The following is a 15991-nucleotide window of genomic DNA, read 5'->3' as shown; positions in this document are numbered from 1 at the left end:
CGTTACAAAATAGATGCTATAATAAAATATTTTCCTAAAAAATATAAATCTCTCACTGCTCGCGGACTTAGACAAAAAAGAAACTGCTTCCTTCGTCGTGGGGGCCCTATACTCTCGCCCGGGTGGTGGTTAACTGTTGTCCTAGTCGCGTTTTTCCCGGGCTTGGGTTCATGCCCCACATCCGTTCGAGGTTCTTGTTCTTGATCATTTCTGCCGCTAGGTTGCGCTGTTGGTAGCCGGAGGAGCTGGTTCTGTTGCTTGAGCGTCCGTTGATCCTCGTTGCCGTCGATAGAGTGGTATTAACGCTGCTCGCTTTGCTATGGAGAGAGCGGTTCAGCGATTCCGTGCTGCCGATAGACTTTTGTTTTTGGAATGGAGAAGCAATGATAGTAGTTGGTTAATATAGTACGCGATGGCATAACTAGAGAGTGGGGGTGAACGATGAATTGGTTTACGCTTACACTTTTGGTACTCTTCCGCCGAGGACTGCTTTTGTTGCCATTGCCATCTCCCACGTTGTCAAGACACTGCATAGAAGATGATAACCGAGAAGATTTCTTGCTTTTGCTAGGAGAAAAGATATAGGTAGATAACGTTTATAAATTGTTCAGAATTAGAAACATCTAAAGCAAGGTTGCGACCATTCATTTTCAAAGATTTACATTCATTTGCTATTATCTCAGTTCAGAAGCATGTTATCGAAAAACAATGTATGGATGAATTTAACCTTGTAGTTTTATCTGGAAGTTTGCCGAATAACATTGGGGTCGCAAACGTATACCAAAGTCGTGAGCGAGCTGTGAAGGCAACTCTCCACGCGGTGAATGTAAATTTCATTCACGCTGTGGAAAGTTGCCTTCACAGCTCACTCACGACTTTCGAATGCGTGTGCGACCCCAATGTTATTCGGCAAACTTTCAGATAAAACTACAAGGCTAAATTCATCCATACATTGTTTTTTGATAGCATGCTTCTGAACTGAGATAATAGCAAATGAATGTAAATCTTTGCAAATGAATGGTTGCAACCTTGATCTAAAGAACATTTCAAGTACCAGATATCCTCAAAGTACACATGCTGTAGTAGTTTTTCGGTGCTTATTCTAGCCTCCGGAACGTACGCCAAGGTGCGATTTAAAACATCCACTCCGTAGTTGCTGAGCAACGGAATCAGCACCCGGAATCCGGTCGGTTTTCGTTTGGGAAATTCGTAGTTCAGCTGATTCAAATGCCTGAATTTGGCCAGCACGGCGGCGGACGGGGATCCCACGACCTGGTGGATCAGATGCAACTGGTCCAATTCGTTTTCCCCCGGGAATAAAGGGTTCAAAGTGAGCATCTCGTAGAAGCAGCATCCAACGGCCCAGATGTCCATTTTTGGCCCATAATAGCCGGAGGTTAGCAAGCACTCCGGCGATCGGTACCACCTCGTGGAGATGTACGCCGAATAGGGAGGGTGCTGGTGAATGCTACAGATTGACCCGAAATCCGCCAGCTGGACCAATTCGCTCTCCTTCAGTTTGTGCGGAATTTTGATTAGGATATTCTCCGGTTTGATGTCCCTGTGGAAGATCCCATTCCTGTGCAGATGATGCAACCCGGAAACAATCTGAAAAAGGAACCGCTTGACCCGTTTCTCCGAGAGGCACCTTTTCCGGTTCTTGATGTAGTCATACATGCTCATGTCCATCAACTCCATTATCAACGTCAAATTTCCATTCAACGGGTCGCTGCTCAAACGAAAAAAAAAACTATTCAATAAGTTCAAAACGATTCAACCAAAACGGCTGCAACTCACTGCAAAATATCGACAATGCTGACCACGTTGGGGTGGTAGTCAAGAACCCGCATCACCTGGATCTCGGAACACTGCAAAGCGTCCGCCGAGTCCAGGTAGACTTTGATCAGCTTCTTGGCGGCATAGAACAGCCCCGTTTGCCGGTGCTTGATGCGATACACCTCGGAGAATGAACCCTCGCCGATTTTTTCCAGCACCTTGTAATCTATGGAGGAGACCAATTTATGAGCGTTGGAGTAGTTGAATTTTGCGAGATAAATGAACAACCCTTACCGACAAGTTCAAATTCAGGCATTTTATGCTGCGCTGCTACATTTGGACAAGGACAACTGTCATAATAATTCACTTTGACGAAGGAGGCCTTGTTTCTTCAGGTTTCTTCAAGCATCAAAATTAATGTTCTTGAAGTTCGGTTGCCTTATCAGGGTGGGTCATCATGTATTTTCTAGTTACATTTCGTACTTACCTTACTGGTCCGACTATGGACATGAGTGTCCTCTGTTGTACGTTGGAGTCGTCTCCACTCGTGGATCATTCACCTTCTCCAAGTCCCGTCTTTCATCTGCACTCCGCACCGTAGATGGTTCGCAACACCTTCCGTTCGAAAACTCCAAGGGCGCGTTGGTCCTCTGCACGTACGGTCCATGTTTCGTGCCCATAGAGGACGACCGGTCTAATCAACGTTTTGTAGATGGTTAACTTCGTGTTACGGCGAACATTATTCGATCGTAGAGTTCTGCGGAGTCGAAAGTAGGCACGATTTCCTGCCACAATGCGCCTCTGAATTTCTCTGCTGGTGTCGTTGTCGTCGGTCACCAGTGAGCCCAAGTACACGAATTCTTCAATCGCCCCGATTTTATCACCGTCGATATAAATTCGGGGTGGCGGGCGCGGTGATTCCTCCCAGGAGCCTTTTGCCATCATGTACTTTGTCTTCGACACATTAATGACTAATCCGATTCGCCTGGCTTCACTCTTTAGTCGGATGTACGTTTCCGCCATCGTCTCAAATTTACGAGCAATAATATCAATATCATCGGCGAAACCAAGCAGCTGAACGGACTTCGTGAGAATCGTCCCACTCGTGTTTATCCCCGCTCTTCTAATTACACCCTCCAAAGCAATGTTGAACAGCAAGCACGAAAGACCATCACCTTGCCGTAACCCTCTGCGAGATTCGAAGGGACTCGAGAGTGTCCCTGATACTCAAACTACGCACATCACTCGATCCATCGTCGCCTTGATCAACTGTATCAGTTTATCCGGGAATCCGTATTCGTGCATAATCTGCCATAGCTGTTCTCGATCGATTGTATCATACGCCGAATTGAAATCGATGAACAAGTGATGTGTGGGCACGTTGAATTCGCAGCATTTCTGCAACACCTGGCGGATGGCGAACATCTGGTCCGTTGTAGTGCGTTCACCTATAAATCCAGTCTGATATTGTCCCACGAACTCTCTTGCAATCGGTGATAGACGGCGGCATAAAATTTGAGAGAGTATCTTGTAGGCAGCGCTCAGTAGTGTGATCGCGCGGTAGTTCCCGCAATCCAACTTGTCGCCCTTTTTGTAGATGGGACACACGATACCTTCCATCCATTCTCCCGGTAATACTTCCTCCTCCCAAATCTTGGTAATGACCCAGTGTAGTGCTCGCACCAGTGCTTTTTCGTCGTATTTAAGAAGCTCGCTTGGTAGTTGATCTGCTCCAGCGGCTTTATTGCTTTTCAACCGACCATCCTCCTCCTCAATCTCTTAGGGGCTGGGAATCTCGGAAATCTTTCGTCCTGCGCACGAACTTTTACAATTGTTACCACGCCACTTTCGGTGCTTGCAACGTCGCATGCAACGTTGAGATGCTCATCGTAATGCTCTGCGCGAGCGGTTCAGCTTCTCGTAGAACTTACGTGTGTCCTTAGTGTTTTTATAGAAAGAGGAAATCTGCTTTTACAGATATGTACGCAAAATGTGGTGCCTCGAGATGATGTGTCTTCCTTACCTTCGCGGTACGCTCGTTAGGGATGACTTCGAGAAGGGGGGTGACTTCTTGCATGTTTACACTCTGATGGTAGGCGTTCCACCTGCAACCGCCTTAAGTGGTTCACTCTTTCTCGGAGGGACGGGTTCTGGCTAGTACTTAGACTACTCGTTCGACTCAAGCTCCTAGATGGGGAGCCAACTCAACTAGCCGTTGTTCGGCCTGCCATTTTCTCTATTATAGTTCAAGTACGATTCAAGATCCCGTGGAAGTAACGGAATCCCACTTGTCCTCCCCTATATACATCCCTTCAACAATGTTGTCAGGAGTGATATCTCTACCGCATACCTCCTGCATACTCGACCTTTGCTCCGCGAAGCGTGGGCATTCAAAGAGCACATGCTCCGCGGTCTCGTCGCAGTCTGCACACTCCGGACATGTAGGAGAACCTGTATGTCCGAATCTGTGCAGATACCACCTAAAGCATCCATGGCCTGACAGAAATTGTGTCAAGTGAAAATTCACCTCGCCATGGGGCCTGCTCGTCCATTTGGACACGCTCGGTATGAGCCTGTGAGTCCATCTACCCTTGCTGGAGGATGACCAATTCCTCTGACATTTCAACATCGACGATGTTCTGGCAATCCGTCTTGCGCCTCTTGTGCCATGTCTCGCGAAGCACTCCTCATCCTCTGACACCACAAGTGCTATGGGTATCATACCCGCCAGCACGCATACCGCGTCCTTTGACATCGTACGGTATGCGCTGATGACCCTAAGGCACCGACGAACCGACGTGACAGTGGTGTTTCAAAAGTGTCCCCCTAAATTTAACGGTCAACCAGCAAAGCGAGCGAACGCTTCTGTCAAATCAGCACAGGCGCGAACCTTTTCCTATATGAATACACGGGGGTTTGGAGTCAAGCTATCAAAACAACGCGAACCATTATAGAGGAGGCGGTAGTGTTCGGCTATTTTTCATCATGGCGCCGGGGACAACAAATTTGAATTTATTTGTTCTAGCTGTCACGTCGGTTCGTCGGTGCCTAAGGCCCATCAACCTGTGTGTACTTTCGAGCCGCTCTACGTTTCGCTTGACCTCTAGCTTGATCTCCAGGGTGTCGTGTTGGCTGCCTGGCAGAGATTTTCGAAACACGCTCGTTTTCGTGTCTTAATATCTTTGCTCAGTGCCAGTTTAGTCGCCCTATACTGCCGGTGGACGCATAAATGTCACATGTGCAAAAACAGACAATCGAGAAAATCGCGTCCAAAGTTCGAAAAAGTAAATTGTCTCAACTATGAAGCATAAATGCCGAATCGTGTTCTAACATCAACCAATTTTGAATTTGAGCACTAATTTTTGTTTTAGAGCGATTTTAAAATTTCATAGGTTTTCCAATGAAACGTGACACTTATGCGTCCACTTTTCAGAATGTGACAAATCGGCGTTGCATTTTTTCAACAATTTTCGGATCAAACTACCTATTTATATTTCCCTATATGGTAGTACACCATGATACATGGTCATGGGCTGCAAAATCTCAATATTGCCAAAAATGCACATGTGACAATTATGCTTCCACCGGCAGTATAGGCCTCATCTCTTTCCGCTCTACCCTCATCGGTACGAGCTCTTTGCATCCTCCTCCTCGCTCTTAGGCAGGACGCTCTGCTCTGAAATCTGCGATTTCAGGACACCACCAGTATACCGGTTTCCGTCCATTTTTGCACACTCAAAACAGATTTGCGGGCTCGGCAAAAACGCGCACAGCCGTCTGCTCAGTAAAACTATCAGCTGATATCCCAGCAAAAAGTGACATTTGTTAGCTGACTCTCAGCAAAACGATTGCCGAAGCTCAGCAATGAACTGTCAAAATTGCTGAGATCTCAGCAAAATTGTTGTTTGCTGATTACTCGGCTGTGCAAATCTCGGCAAAAGAATGGAAAAATGCTGATATCCCGGCAATCTGAATTAAGTGTGTGGGTAGCGCACGCCTAGGCATCGCGGCATCGCATGCACGGCTTAAAGATCCGACTAGATCTTCACTGGACAGATCGGCTCCATAAGCAACCTTTCGACGAATGACGCCTTATCGAAACGCGAGGTCAGCCATCATCGATGGTTGTCGATGACCTTCGGCTGCGTCCTCCTTCCACCATGTTCCACCCTATATCGTACCGCCTGGTGGTCACCTGCGTTTATCCATCTTCGACCCTCCAGTCTGAGCCAGGGTTTAGACCCGGGCTCCAGAAGGTCACGTCAATGATGGACTCTGAACCGTTCCTACTGTAGGTCATTTTTTTACCTACGTTCGCGACATCCAAGGCAAGGCTGAAGCCAGGGCTTCGAGTAGTGCCCAGCCTCTCGTGTTAGTCGATCGGCTGCCCCACTCAATCGCCCAGGCGTTGAAGTCCCCGCCGATGACCACGGGACTCAACCCTACTAGCGCGTTTGTTAACCCGTTGAACCCCAGGTAAAAAATGAAAGTTCAAAAAATCGCCAACAGTCCATTTCTTAACAGAATTTAACCAAATTTTGAACACAAACTCGCACAACACTATAGTTTTGGAAATATATGGGATCAACATTTTCTTGGACTTCTGGACGGAGTAAGGCCGGTGGGTCACTGGGTCAAGTCGGGCGAAAAAAAGGCCAAGTACGATTTGCATCCCCATAACTTTCTTCTTAACGAAGTATTTCAATGGGAGTTTGCACATTCCGTTGCCTAATGATAGTTGATGTTGCTACAGGTTCGAATTTGAGATTTTCCGATAGGTTTCTTTTGAGTTCTTGGGATATTCAACATTTTTGAACCATCCAAGTCTACATTTGCGTTTGTTGTTTTCAAATGAAATTAAACACGAGATATTATTCCCTTATTGACCCCATATGTAATCGGAGACATCTATAGAACATGTGTTGTCCTTGTAGTACTGTTAATATTTCCTGAATATCTCGATGGATTGTCCGAATCCGTCCTTACAAAACATGAACACTCGAAATAATCACCAAGGATTGTTTTCAACGATTTTTATCGCTCTTATTTGCACCAATACTTGAACATCTGTAAAATGTTTGTGATATCAACGACCTGTAGAAATTTTGGACGATCTGATTGAAGTCATGCCTTGACTACAGAGAACCGTAGATGGACTACAATTAGACCTATTTGCATGCGGAAAACAACGATTAGCTCCAGAAACCAATACTACATCGAACAGGAGTAAGCAAAAGCCTCGACTAGATTCCTGAGTACCCTGGATGGCCTGGCTGAAGTCAGGCCTTGAGTTCATTGAGCTGTAGATCAACTGTAATCACATGTTTTACCTATGTAGAACCTCTGTTCACTGCATAAACTCATATTCGATCATGTGTCAATAAAAAGGTCCCACACAACTATTCCTAGGAAAATGTGATGACCCAAGCGAAGTCATGCCTTGACTGCAGAGAACCATAGATGGACAACAATGAGAGTTATTTGCACGCGGAAAACAATGGTTAGCTCCAGAAACCAATACTGCATCGAACAGGAGTAAGTAAATTCCTCGACTAGATTCCTGAGTACCCGGGATGGCCTGGCAAAAGTCAGGCCTTGAGTTCATTGAGCTGTAGATGAAATCTGATCACATTTTTTACCTGTGTGGGATGTCTGTGGACTTCATGTGTCAGGGAAAAGGTCTTGCACAACTATTCCTAGGAAAATGTGATGACCTAAGCGAAGTCATGCCTAGACTTCAGAGTACCATAGACGGACAATCATGAAAATTTTTTGCACGCGGAAAACAATGGTTAGCTCCAGAAACTACATCGAACAGGAGTAAATAAATTCCTCGACTAGTTTCCTGAGTACTCGGGATGAAGTCAGGCCTTGAGCTGTTGATGAAATGTAATCATGTGTTTTACCTATGTGAAATGTTGTGATTCGGAGTGAAAACCGGTACATTGGATCTAACATGAAAAAAAATATTGAAAGATTTCAGCAGTCAAATGGTAGAGAGATAAATGTTGCTCATCGTCTAAAAGATTAAGGATGTGTGTTAAATGTAAGCAAAAGTTATGCCTTAAGCGTGGAAAGTCATCAAAATCATTATTTGTGTAAATTGACGAAGACAGCCTTCCCAAACTTTTCGAGTACAGACGGTAAATCTTAAACGAAAAAGATGTGAACTATGCAAGAGAGACAGAAAAACGATGACTACTTGCTCGTATTGCGCGGTGTTCGTATGTGGAAACTGTAGTAGAACTACACAGGGATTTATTTGTCATAAATGCAAGGCATAAACGGGTACATCAGCATTATGACATAGAATAAGTTTTTCAAATACAGTTTAGAGTAAAGAGTAAACAAGTTTTATTTATCTTAATGACGAAACTATGTATGTAGGGTGACAAAGGTTATTATCGGCAGGTTTGTTCTCTTCGTTATGCTTTTTTTTGTGGGCCAAATTGCTAGAAATTTGGGCATACAACTCAGCTTAGTTGGGAAGGATTTGAGGCCAACTTTTAGATCAAGAGGTTTCAAAAAAAAACCATGACGTCCATTTCAGTCAAGGCATGAATTCGTTAGTTTATCAAATTTCCCTAGAAATAGTTTTGAGAGACCTTTTTATTGACACATGATCGAATATGAGTTTATGAAGTCCACAGACATCCCACACGGGTAAAAAATGTGATCAGATTTCATCTACAGCTCAATGAACTCAAGGCATGACTTTTGCCAGGCCGATGTAGTATTGGTTTCTGGAGCTAACCATTGTTTTCCGCGTGCAAAAAATTTTCATGATTGTCCGTCTATGGTACTCTGAAGCCAAGGCATGACTTTGCTTCCTTGGATAGAGGCGAGTTTCCGGAGAGGTGGAAAAGGCAAAAATTGGTTCTACTGCCCAAGCACGGGAAGCCACCAGGCGACCCGTCGGCTTATAGACCAATTTGCCTCTTAGACACGGCCGGGAAACTCCTAGAGCGGATCATTCTGTCAAGGTTATTGGTCTATACCGAGAGGTCGGACAACGCGGGGCTATCAGACAGCCAGTACGGGTTTCGCAAAGGTAGATCGACAGTGGATGCCATTAGGTCGGTGACTGGATTGGCCGAAATTGCGCTTCAGAAAAAGAGAAGAGGCATACGGTACTGCGCGATCGAACCGCTAGACGTTAGAAACGCCTTCAATAGTGTAAGCTGGGCCGCCATAGAGAGCGCCATATCTCGCTTAGGTGTCCCGGCTGGCCTAAGGCGTATTCTGGGTAGTTACTTCCAGAACAGGGTGCTGATTTACGACACCGAGGAAGGCCAAAAACAGTACAATGTCACTGCGGGGGTACCGCAAGGATCCATCTTGGGTCCAGTACACCTAAACCTTGATTTACGTCCACTATTGGCTTAGCGAAAAAAAATTCTACCGACAAAATAATGATCAAAATACACATTTTTATATTTTTGTACACTTCTCCTAATCACGAAGATGTTTAAAAAAATATAAAACTGTAGAGTTTGCTCATTGTCTTAGCGGTAGAATTTTTTGTCGCTCAGCCAAGCATGGACGTAAAAAAAGGACAAGGTGTACTGTGGAACGCGGCATACGATGGAGTACTGAGGCTAGCACTACCACCGGGAGTAAAGTTGGTTGGCTTCGCTGACGACATTACCCTGGTGGTATACGGTGAGTCGCTCGAAGAGGTGGAATTAACGGCAGCGCATGCGATTGACATAGTGGAGGGCTGGATGAGGTCGTGGCAACAGACACTCGCACACCACAAGACGGAGGTGGTGGTGGTGAACAACCGCCAGTCTGCACAGCAGGCAGTGGTCACCACGGGCGGGTGCTCGATCGAGTCCTGTCGCTCACTGAAGCTTCTTGGAGTCATGGTCGACGACAAGTTGAGCTTCGGTAGTCATGTCGAGTATGCTTGTAAGAGGGCGAGTGTAGCGGTTATGGCATTGTCTAGGATGATGTCAAACAGTTCGGCAGTTGTCTCGAGTAAGCGGAAGCTGCTCGCGTCAGTCGCGGTGTCCATACTACGGTATGGTGCCGCCGCATGGTCGAACGCGCTCAAGTTGCAGAGGAATGTTGACCGACTAGAGAGTGTACATAGGCTGATGTGCCTCAGGGTGGCCAGTGCATACCGGACTGTCTCGAAAGACGCGGTATGCGTGCTAGCGGGCATGATGCCGATAGCATTGGTGTTGGCCGAGGATGTTGAGTGCTACGATGAAAGAGGTACGAGAGGTGCGCGACGAAACGCCAGAACTTCGTCTATGGTGAAATGGCAAAGAGTCTGGGGCTCTTCAACAAAGGGTAGGTGGACACACAGGCTCATACCGAGCGTGTCCCGGTGGACGTGTAGGCCCCATGGCGAAGTGAACTTTCACCTGACACAATTCCTGTCGGGCCATGGGTGCTTTAGGTGGTACTTGCACAGGTTCGGGCATGCAAACTCTCCCTCATGCCCGGAGTGTGCAAACAGGGCGGAAACGGCAGAACATGTACTCTTCGAGTGCCCGCGTTTTGCGGAGCAGAGGTCGAGCATGTTAGAGGTATGCGGCAGGGATACTACTCCCGATAACATTATTGAGAGGATGTGTACGGAGGTGGACGAGTGGAATGCCGTGTCGACCACGGTATCCACAATCGTGCTCCACCTCCAGAGGAAATGGCGGGCCGACCAACAGTTAGTCGAGTTGGCCCCCTAGAGATATGCCGTATGTGATGGCTGACAGATGATAACGAGAGTGCGAAAGCACAGTCCCCCCCCCCTCCTCTACGAAGTAATCCTCAACGGGCGTGCCGCGGAGCAAGGTCAGGTAGTGCAGAATGTGGTTTTCCTACGGTGTTGCTAACCAGCAGGTTTCCTCATTCTATAAAAAAAATGACTTCGCTTAGGTCATCACATTTTCCTAGGAATAGTTGTGCAAGACCTTTTCCCTGACACATGGTGGAATATGAGTTTATGAAGTCCACAGAGATCCCACACAGGTAAAAAATGTGATTAGATTTCATCTACAGCTCAATGAACTCAAGGCCTGACTTTTGCCAGGCCATCCCGGGTACTCAGGAATCTAGTCGAGGAATTTACTTACTCCTGTTCGATGCAGTATTGGTTTCTGAAGCTAACCATTGTTTTCCGCGTACAAATAACTCTCATTGTTGTCCATCTATGGTTCTCTGCAGTCAAGGCATGACTTCGCTTGGGTCATCACATTTTCCTAGGAATAGTTGTTTTGGACCTTTTTATTGACACATGATCGAATATGAGTTTATGCAGTGAACAGAGGTTCTACATAGGTAAAACATGTGATTACAGTTGATCTACAGCTCAATGAACTCAAGGCCTGACTTCAGCCAGGCCATCCAGGGTACTCAGGAATCTAGTCGAGGCTTTTGCTTACTCCTGTTCGATGTAGTATTGGTTTCTGGAGCTAATCGTTGTTTTCCGCATGCAAATAGGTCTAATTGTAGTCCATCTACGGTTCTCTGTAGTCAAGGCATGACTTCAATCAGATCGTCCAAAATTTCTACAGGTCGTTGATATCACAAACATTTTACAGATGTTCAAGTATTGGTGCAAATAAGAGCGATAAAAATCGTTGAAAACAATCCTTGGTGATTATTTCGAGTGTTCATGTTTTGTAAGGACGGATTCGGACAATCCATCGAGATATTCAGGAAATATTAACAGTACTACAAGGACAACACATGTTCTATAGATGTCTCCGATTACCTATGGGGTCAATAAGGGAATAATATCTCGCGTTTAATTTCATTTGAAAACAACAAACGCAAATGTAGACTTGGATGGTTCAAAAATGTTGAATATCCCAAGAACTCAAAAGAAACCTATCGGAAAATCTCAAATTCGAACCTGTAGCAACATCAACTATCATTAGGCAACGGAATGTGCAAACTTCCATTGAAATACTTCGTTAAGAAGAAAGTTATGGGGGTGCAAATCGTACTTGGCCTTTTTTTCGCCCGACTTGACCCAGTGACCCACCGGCCTTACTCCGTCCAGAAGTCCAAGAAAATGTTGATCCCATATATTTCCAAAACTATAGTGTTGTGCGAGTTTGTGTTCAAAATTTGGTTAAATTCTGTAAAGAAATGGGCTGTTGGCGATTTTTTGAACTTTCATTTTTTACCTGGGGTTCAACGGGTTAACACATCCAGCATTGCTGAGAACTGGTCTATCGGCCACCTGGGTGGGGCATAACAACTACAGTAATACACCCCATTCATCTTCGCTATTGCGAAGCCCTCGGGCGACCTGGAAATTATTTCCTGGATCGGGAAACGACCGGTTGTACAAATCGCCGCTAGCTTAGCCCTATCCGCTACCCAGTTCCCGTTGTCAGGTGGGATGCGGTAGGGGTCGACTAGCAGGGCGATGTCTGTACTAGACTCCGAGACTGACTGCCACAGCAACTGCTGCGTAGCTTCACAGTGGTTCAGGTTTAATTGTGTAACCTGCATTATCGCTTAGCATTTCTGTTGGCAAGCAGAACGGAATGACTAAATTACAAACATAAATATTGTTCTTCTTCAATACATAAGCATAAACATGAACAGTGTCAAGAGATGAACCAGCCTAGGGCTGAAAATCTCTATAATAAAGAAATAATAATAATAATAATAATAATGAACAGTGTTGCCAGAAGGGCCAAAATAGTCAAGGGGTAAGAATGTCAAAAACTTAAAAACTAGGGTAAGGGGTGAGACATTGGACTTCCCATCAACTTCGACCTCCACGCGTGCCTGGGCATCTCGGCCCGCCCGTTATGTGGCCCTTGTTCGCCGTGCAAATCAAGCATTTTGGTGCCGAGTTGCACTCCGTGGCGAAATGTCCTTCTACTCCGCACTTCCTGCAGAGTTTACTCCGATTAGGGCCTTTGCATACCCAGGACTTATGTCCTTGCTCAAAGCATTCGAAGCAAGCCATCGGCGGCTCGTGTATGCTGAGCGGGCACACTAAGTACGGCTGCGAGCTCCTCTGCTTCGGCGATTTCGTCCAGGTTTTTACACTGGAGAGTTGCCTCCGCTGTTGCCTCCGTACTTTTTGTCCAAGTACTTCTTGGGCTAGTGCCTTGTATGATGCACCTTTCTTGGCCGCATCCTTCTTCAGCACTATCATCATCTCTCCAGTCCTGGTGCGTCGGATGCTTTTTACATCCGCGCCCAGCGATGACAGACGATTTTCGCCCCGCATGGCCTTCAGCACCTCGGCGTATGTGTCCGGCTCGGCTTTGAAGACCAGCGCGTCGCTCCTTTCGCGCTTGCGGGTTGGCTTCCCTTTTCTCAACTTCTCTTTCTTTCCAACCGTAATCCAAGGGTTCTCCTTCCCTTGGTCTGGTTGGCTGCCTCTCTTCTTGGGATTGGCTTGCTGGGGCTTGGTTTCCCTGCCCCTTGCGCGTTTCGCACCCGTTTCTGCCGGGCGCTCCTTGGGCCGCGACTTTTCGGCAGGCTTCGTCCGTGCAGCTTGGGTCGTAGGGCGGCTTAACAGTTCCGCTGCCAAGAGATCGAACTTCTTTTTGGCCAGAGCCAACGATTTGCGCATCTTCAGAAGGCCCTGCTTCAGGTCCTTGCTTGACTTCAACTGAACCTGAACCTGATCGGGAACGTACTCTAAGGCCATGCCACGGTTTTATGGTGAATATAGAACGAAGCCACACTTTGATTTTTGGAAAGCACAAATTTGAGGAACCAAACATCGCACCGAGCTGAAAAGTTGATCCACAGACAAACAGACGTAACACTTAGAGGAAATTCATCAAAAACTTTTGATTGGTGTCTTTTTCATGAGCACACTGCCGCCTGTTGGTAGAACCGCGCGCGACATTGTCGGCCATGATGGATTTCGATTTGACGTTTGTCTGACACGCACACTACTACACAAATTGCCTGTAATATTCGTTTGCCTCATTCAGCAACGTGTACACTGGCAAACGTCAAAGCGATCGAGCACTAGCGCCTCTGGTGGAACGATCGCGGAAATCAAATGAAATTTCAATTGATATTTAACGATGTGCCAAGCCGTTTGAAGAGTGTTACGTCTGTTTGTCTGTGGTTGATCGATTGGCCTCACGCTGGTGGTGACCAATCGATCAACTTTTCAGCTTAGTTCGATACTTGGTTCTTCAGATTTGTGCTTTTGATAATTCAAGGTGTGGCTTCGTTCTATATTCACCTTATTTATAAGGCGGAAGACAGCGTCGACATTAGCCTACCCGCCGTTTCATGTCAGTGTCACCCGACCTTACTAAGAGGATAGAATGCCGTCAACATCAGCTCACTTGTTCGTAGTTACCTAAGCGTGTACCATCTTCTTCTTCTTCTTGGCGTAACGTCCTCACTGGGACAAAGCCTGCTTCTCAGCTTAGTGTTCTATGAGCACTTCCACAGTTATTAACTGAGAGCTTCCTCTGCCAATGACCATTTTGCATGTGTATATCGTGTGGCAGGCACGAAGATATTCTATGCCCAAGGAAGTCAAGGAAATTTCCTTTACGAAAAGATCCTGGACCGACCGGGAATCGAACCCGTCACCCTCAGCATGGTCATGCTGAATACCCGTGCGTTTACCGCCTCGGCTATAGGGGCCCAGCGTGTACCATCTCAAAACCAATTACTAAGCATGACCAGTATACCATAATCAGGAACATACTGGCATCGTTCCTGATTTGCCCGAGGCATTCCTACCTGGGCTGTAACACTCTGGAAGCGGTGTTATGTCGCTTGTACAGAGCTTGCTTCCGGATGTGTGGAATTTCTGAAGAGGACCAGCAGAGCCCACTGCAGCGCTGAAATTTAAGAATAGAAGACATTGAACGCGCGATAAAAAGCGTGAAGTTCCCGAATAAGTTAGTTTTCTTTCTGTAAAACAAACAAACTAATGCAATTTATGTTACAAAATCATTTCGAACTTTCATTCGACAAAACTCTCAATAAATTTCTGTACAGAGAGCAAACCGATCGATCGTCCGTTACTTCATTTCCGGACAATGTAAGGCACTTAGAATCTAATTACAGAGTGGAAAAAATCGGGCTATCTAAAACGAAACCTATCACGGATATCACGGACTGACCGGCCATGCTAGTTCAGCACCACCTTTCCTCCAAATTGCTTGCTCAGACTTTCGATCGGCGAAACGCACTCCTCTGCGCTTCCCGTCGTGGCCCCCAGCATTTGCGTCCGATTCCGGAACGACTTTCGCAGCAGGTTCTGGTTGGTGCGCACGTCGAACTCCTTGCCCGCCTTCGGGGGCGTTTCCAGGAATTTGTCCTCGAAAATCGTCTCCAGGTTCAACCGGGGCGACGATCGGCACTGGTCCACATCTGGCGGCGGGGTCATTCCGATCCGGGCCTGGATCTCTTCCAGCGTGACGTAGTCTTTCCCGCACGGCTGGCCATAGGGACTGTCGCAAGGAGTGTGGTAGGTACTGTTTCCCCGGGAACTCCGCGGAGGCGACGTGTCCATATCGATCGGGGACAGAGATCTTCCGGAGGGAGACAGGGATTGCGTGGAGAACACCGGAAGCTCATCCAGGAGCTGTCGATTGCTCGGATCATTGTCATCATCACTTGAACAGTAATTGTAGGGCGAAGCGTATCCTTCCTCTTCGTCCGACGAGGAATTCATATTCGAACACTGTCGACTTGCGCCGGTCGATTCGGAATGGTTCTGAATGTAACCAGTTTCAGTCATTGTTACAACGGCAATTCAAATAGATCCAGCCTATTTTCATGCAATCTGGAAGAATAGCACGTGTCTGTATCGAAACCAGGTAGATTAGAGCCCAAAATTTACCTCTTTTCAAATCCGGTCCGCTTGAAGCACTTTCCGTCGTAAAGAGCCAGGTAAACAAAATTTTGATCAACGGCGTCTCGCCTTTCGGTGCCCGGCCCAAAGATGTTTTGATTTTTTTTTTGCCCGAAAGGAGGCAGGGCCGCATTTACGCAATGAAATTGCGCACGCAACAAATTGCGTGAACCCTTTTCTACCCACCTTGAGTGACGATTGTGCGATGAATAGAGTCAGCGTTCTCATAACTTTTATTCGTTCCTTGTAAATTATTTTGTATACGGTATACCGCTAGATCCATTCTAGATGAAGTTGATATGAAAAAAGAAACTGTGGAGGAAAAAAATCAAAATTTTCTCATTTCTTGAGTGATTTCGTGTCAGAGTTTTATACCCATCGACTTGCGCAACGAAATGGGTC

At 46.4% G+C, this 15991-nt stretch overlaps 2 protein-coding genes across 2 annotated transcripts; both read right to left on the bottom strand.

Moving 5' to 3' along the window:
• Nucleotides 1-12: 12 nt before the first annotated feature.
• On the bottom strand, nucleotides 13-2444 carry LOC109414171 (MAPK/MAK/MRK overlapping kinase). Its single transcript, XM_062859528.1, has 5 exons — nucleotides 2071-2444; nucleotides 1798-2002; nucleotides 1055-1729; nucleotides 462-567; nucleotides 13-358 (listed from the first exon to the last, which is right to left on the bottom strand). The coding sequence occupies exons 1-5, from the start codon at nucleotides 2090-2092 to the stop codon at nucleotides 107-109; spliced, it is 1260 nt and encodes a 419-aa protein (XP_062715512.1). The 5' UTR covers nucleotides 2093-2444; the 3' UTR covers nucleotides 13-106.
• A 12222-nt stretch (nucleotides 2445-14666) lies between these two features.
• On the bottom strand, nucleotides 14667-15769 carry LOC109414173 (uncharacterized). The gene is made up of 2 exons (XM_019687955.3): nucleotides 15578-15769; nucleotides 14667-15520 (listed from the first exon to the last, which is right to left on the bottom strand). The coding sequence occupies exon 2, from the start codon at nucleotides 15473-15475 to the stop codon at nucleotides 14864-14866; it is 612 nt and encodes a 203-aa protein (XP_019543500.3). The 5' UTR covers nucleotides 15476-15520; nucleotides 15578-15769; the 3' UTR covers nucleotides 14667-14863.
• Nucleotides 15770-15991: the final 222 nt, after the last annotated feature.

The sequence above is a fragment of the Aedes albopictus genome, chromosome 3 (genome assembly GCF_035046485.1).
Source record: "Aedes albopictus strain Foshan chromosome 3, AalbF5, whole genome shotgun sequence".
Taxonomy (NCBI): Eukaryota; Metazoa; Arthropoda; class Insecta; order Diptera; family Culicidae; genus Aedes; species Aedes albopictus.
The sequence above is the reverse complement of the archived record's forward strand: the minus strand, read 5'-3'. Positions and strand labels throughout refer to the sequence as shown.

Coding starts and splice junctions, on each gene's coding strand:
- LOC109414171 (XM_062859528.1), bottom strand. CDS start 2,092: ATGCCTGAATTTGAACTTGTCG. Junction 2,003..2,070: donor GCCTGAATTTGAACTTGTCG/GTAAGGGTTGTT, acceptor TCTCCTCCATAG/ATTACAAGGTGCTGGAAAAA. Junction 359..461: donor GGCGGAAGAGTACCAAAAGT/GTAAGCGTAAAC, acceptor CAAAAACAAAAG/TCTATCGGCAGCACGGAATC.
- LOC109414173 (XM_019687955.3), bottom strand. CDS start 15,475: ATGACTGAAACTGGTTACATTCAGAACCATTCCGAATCGACCGGCGCA.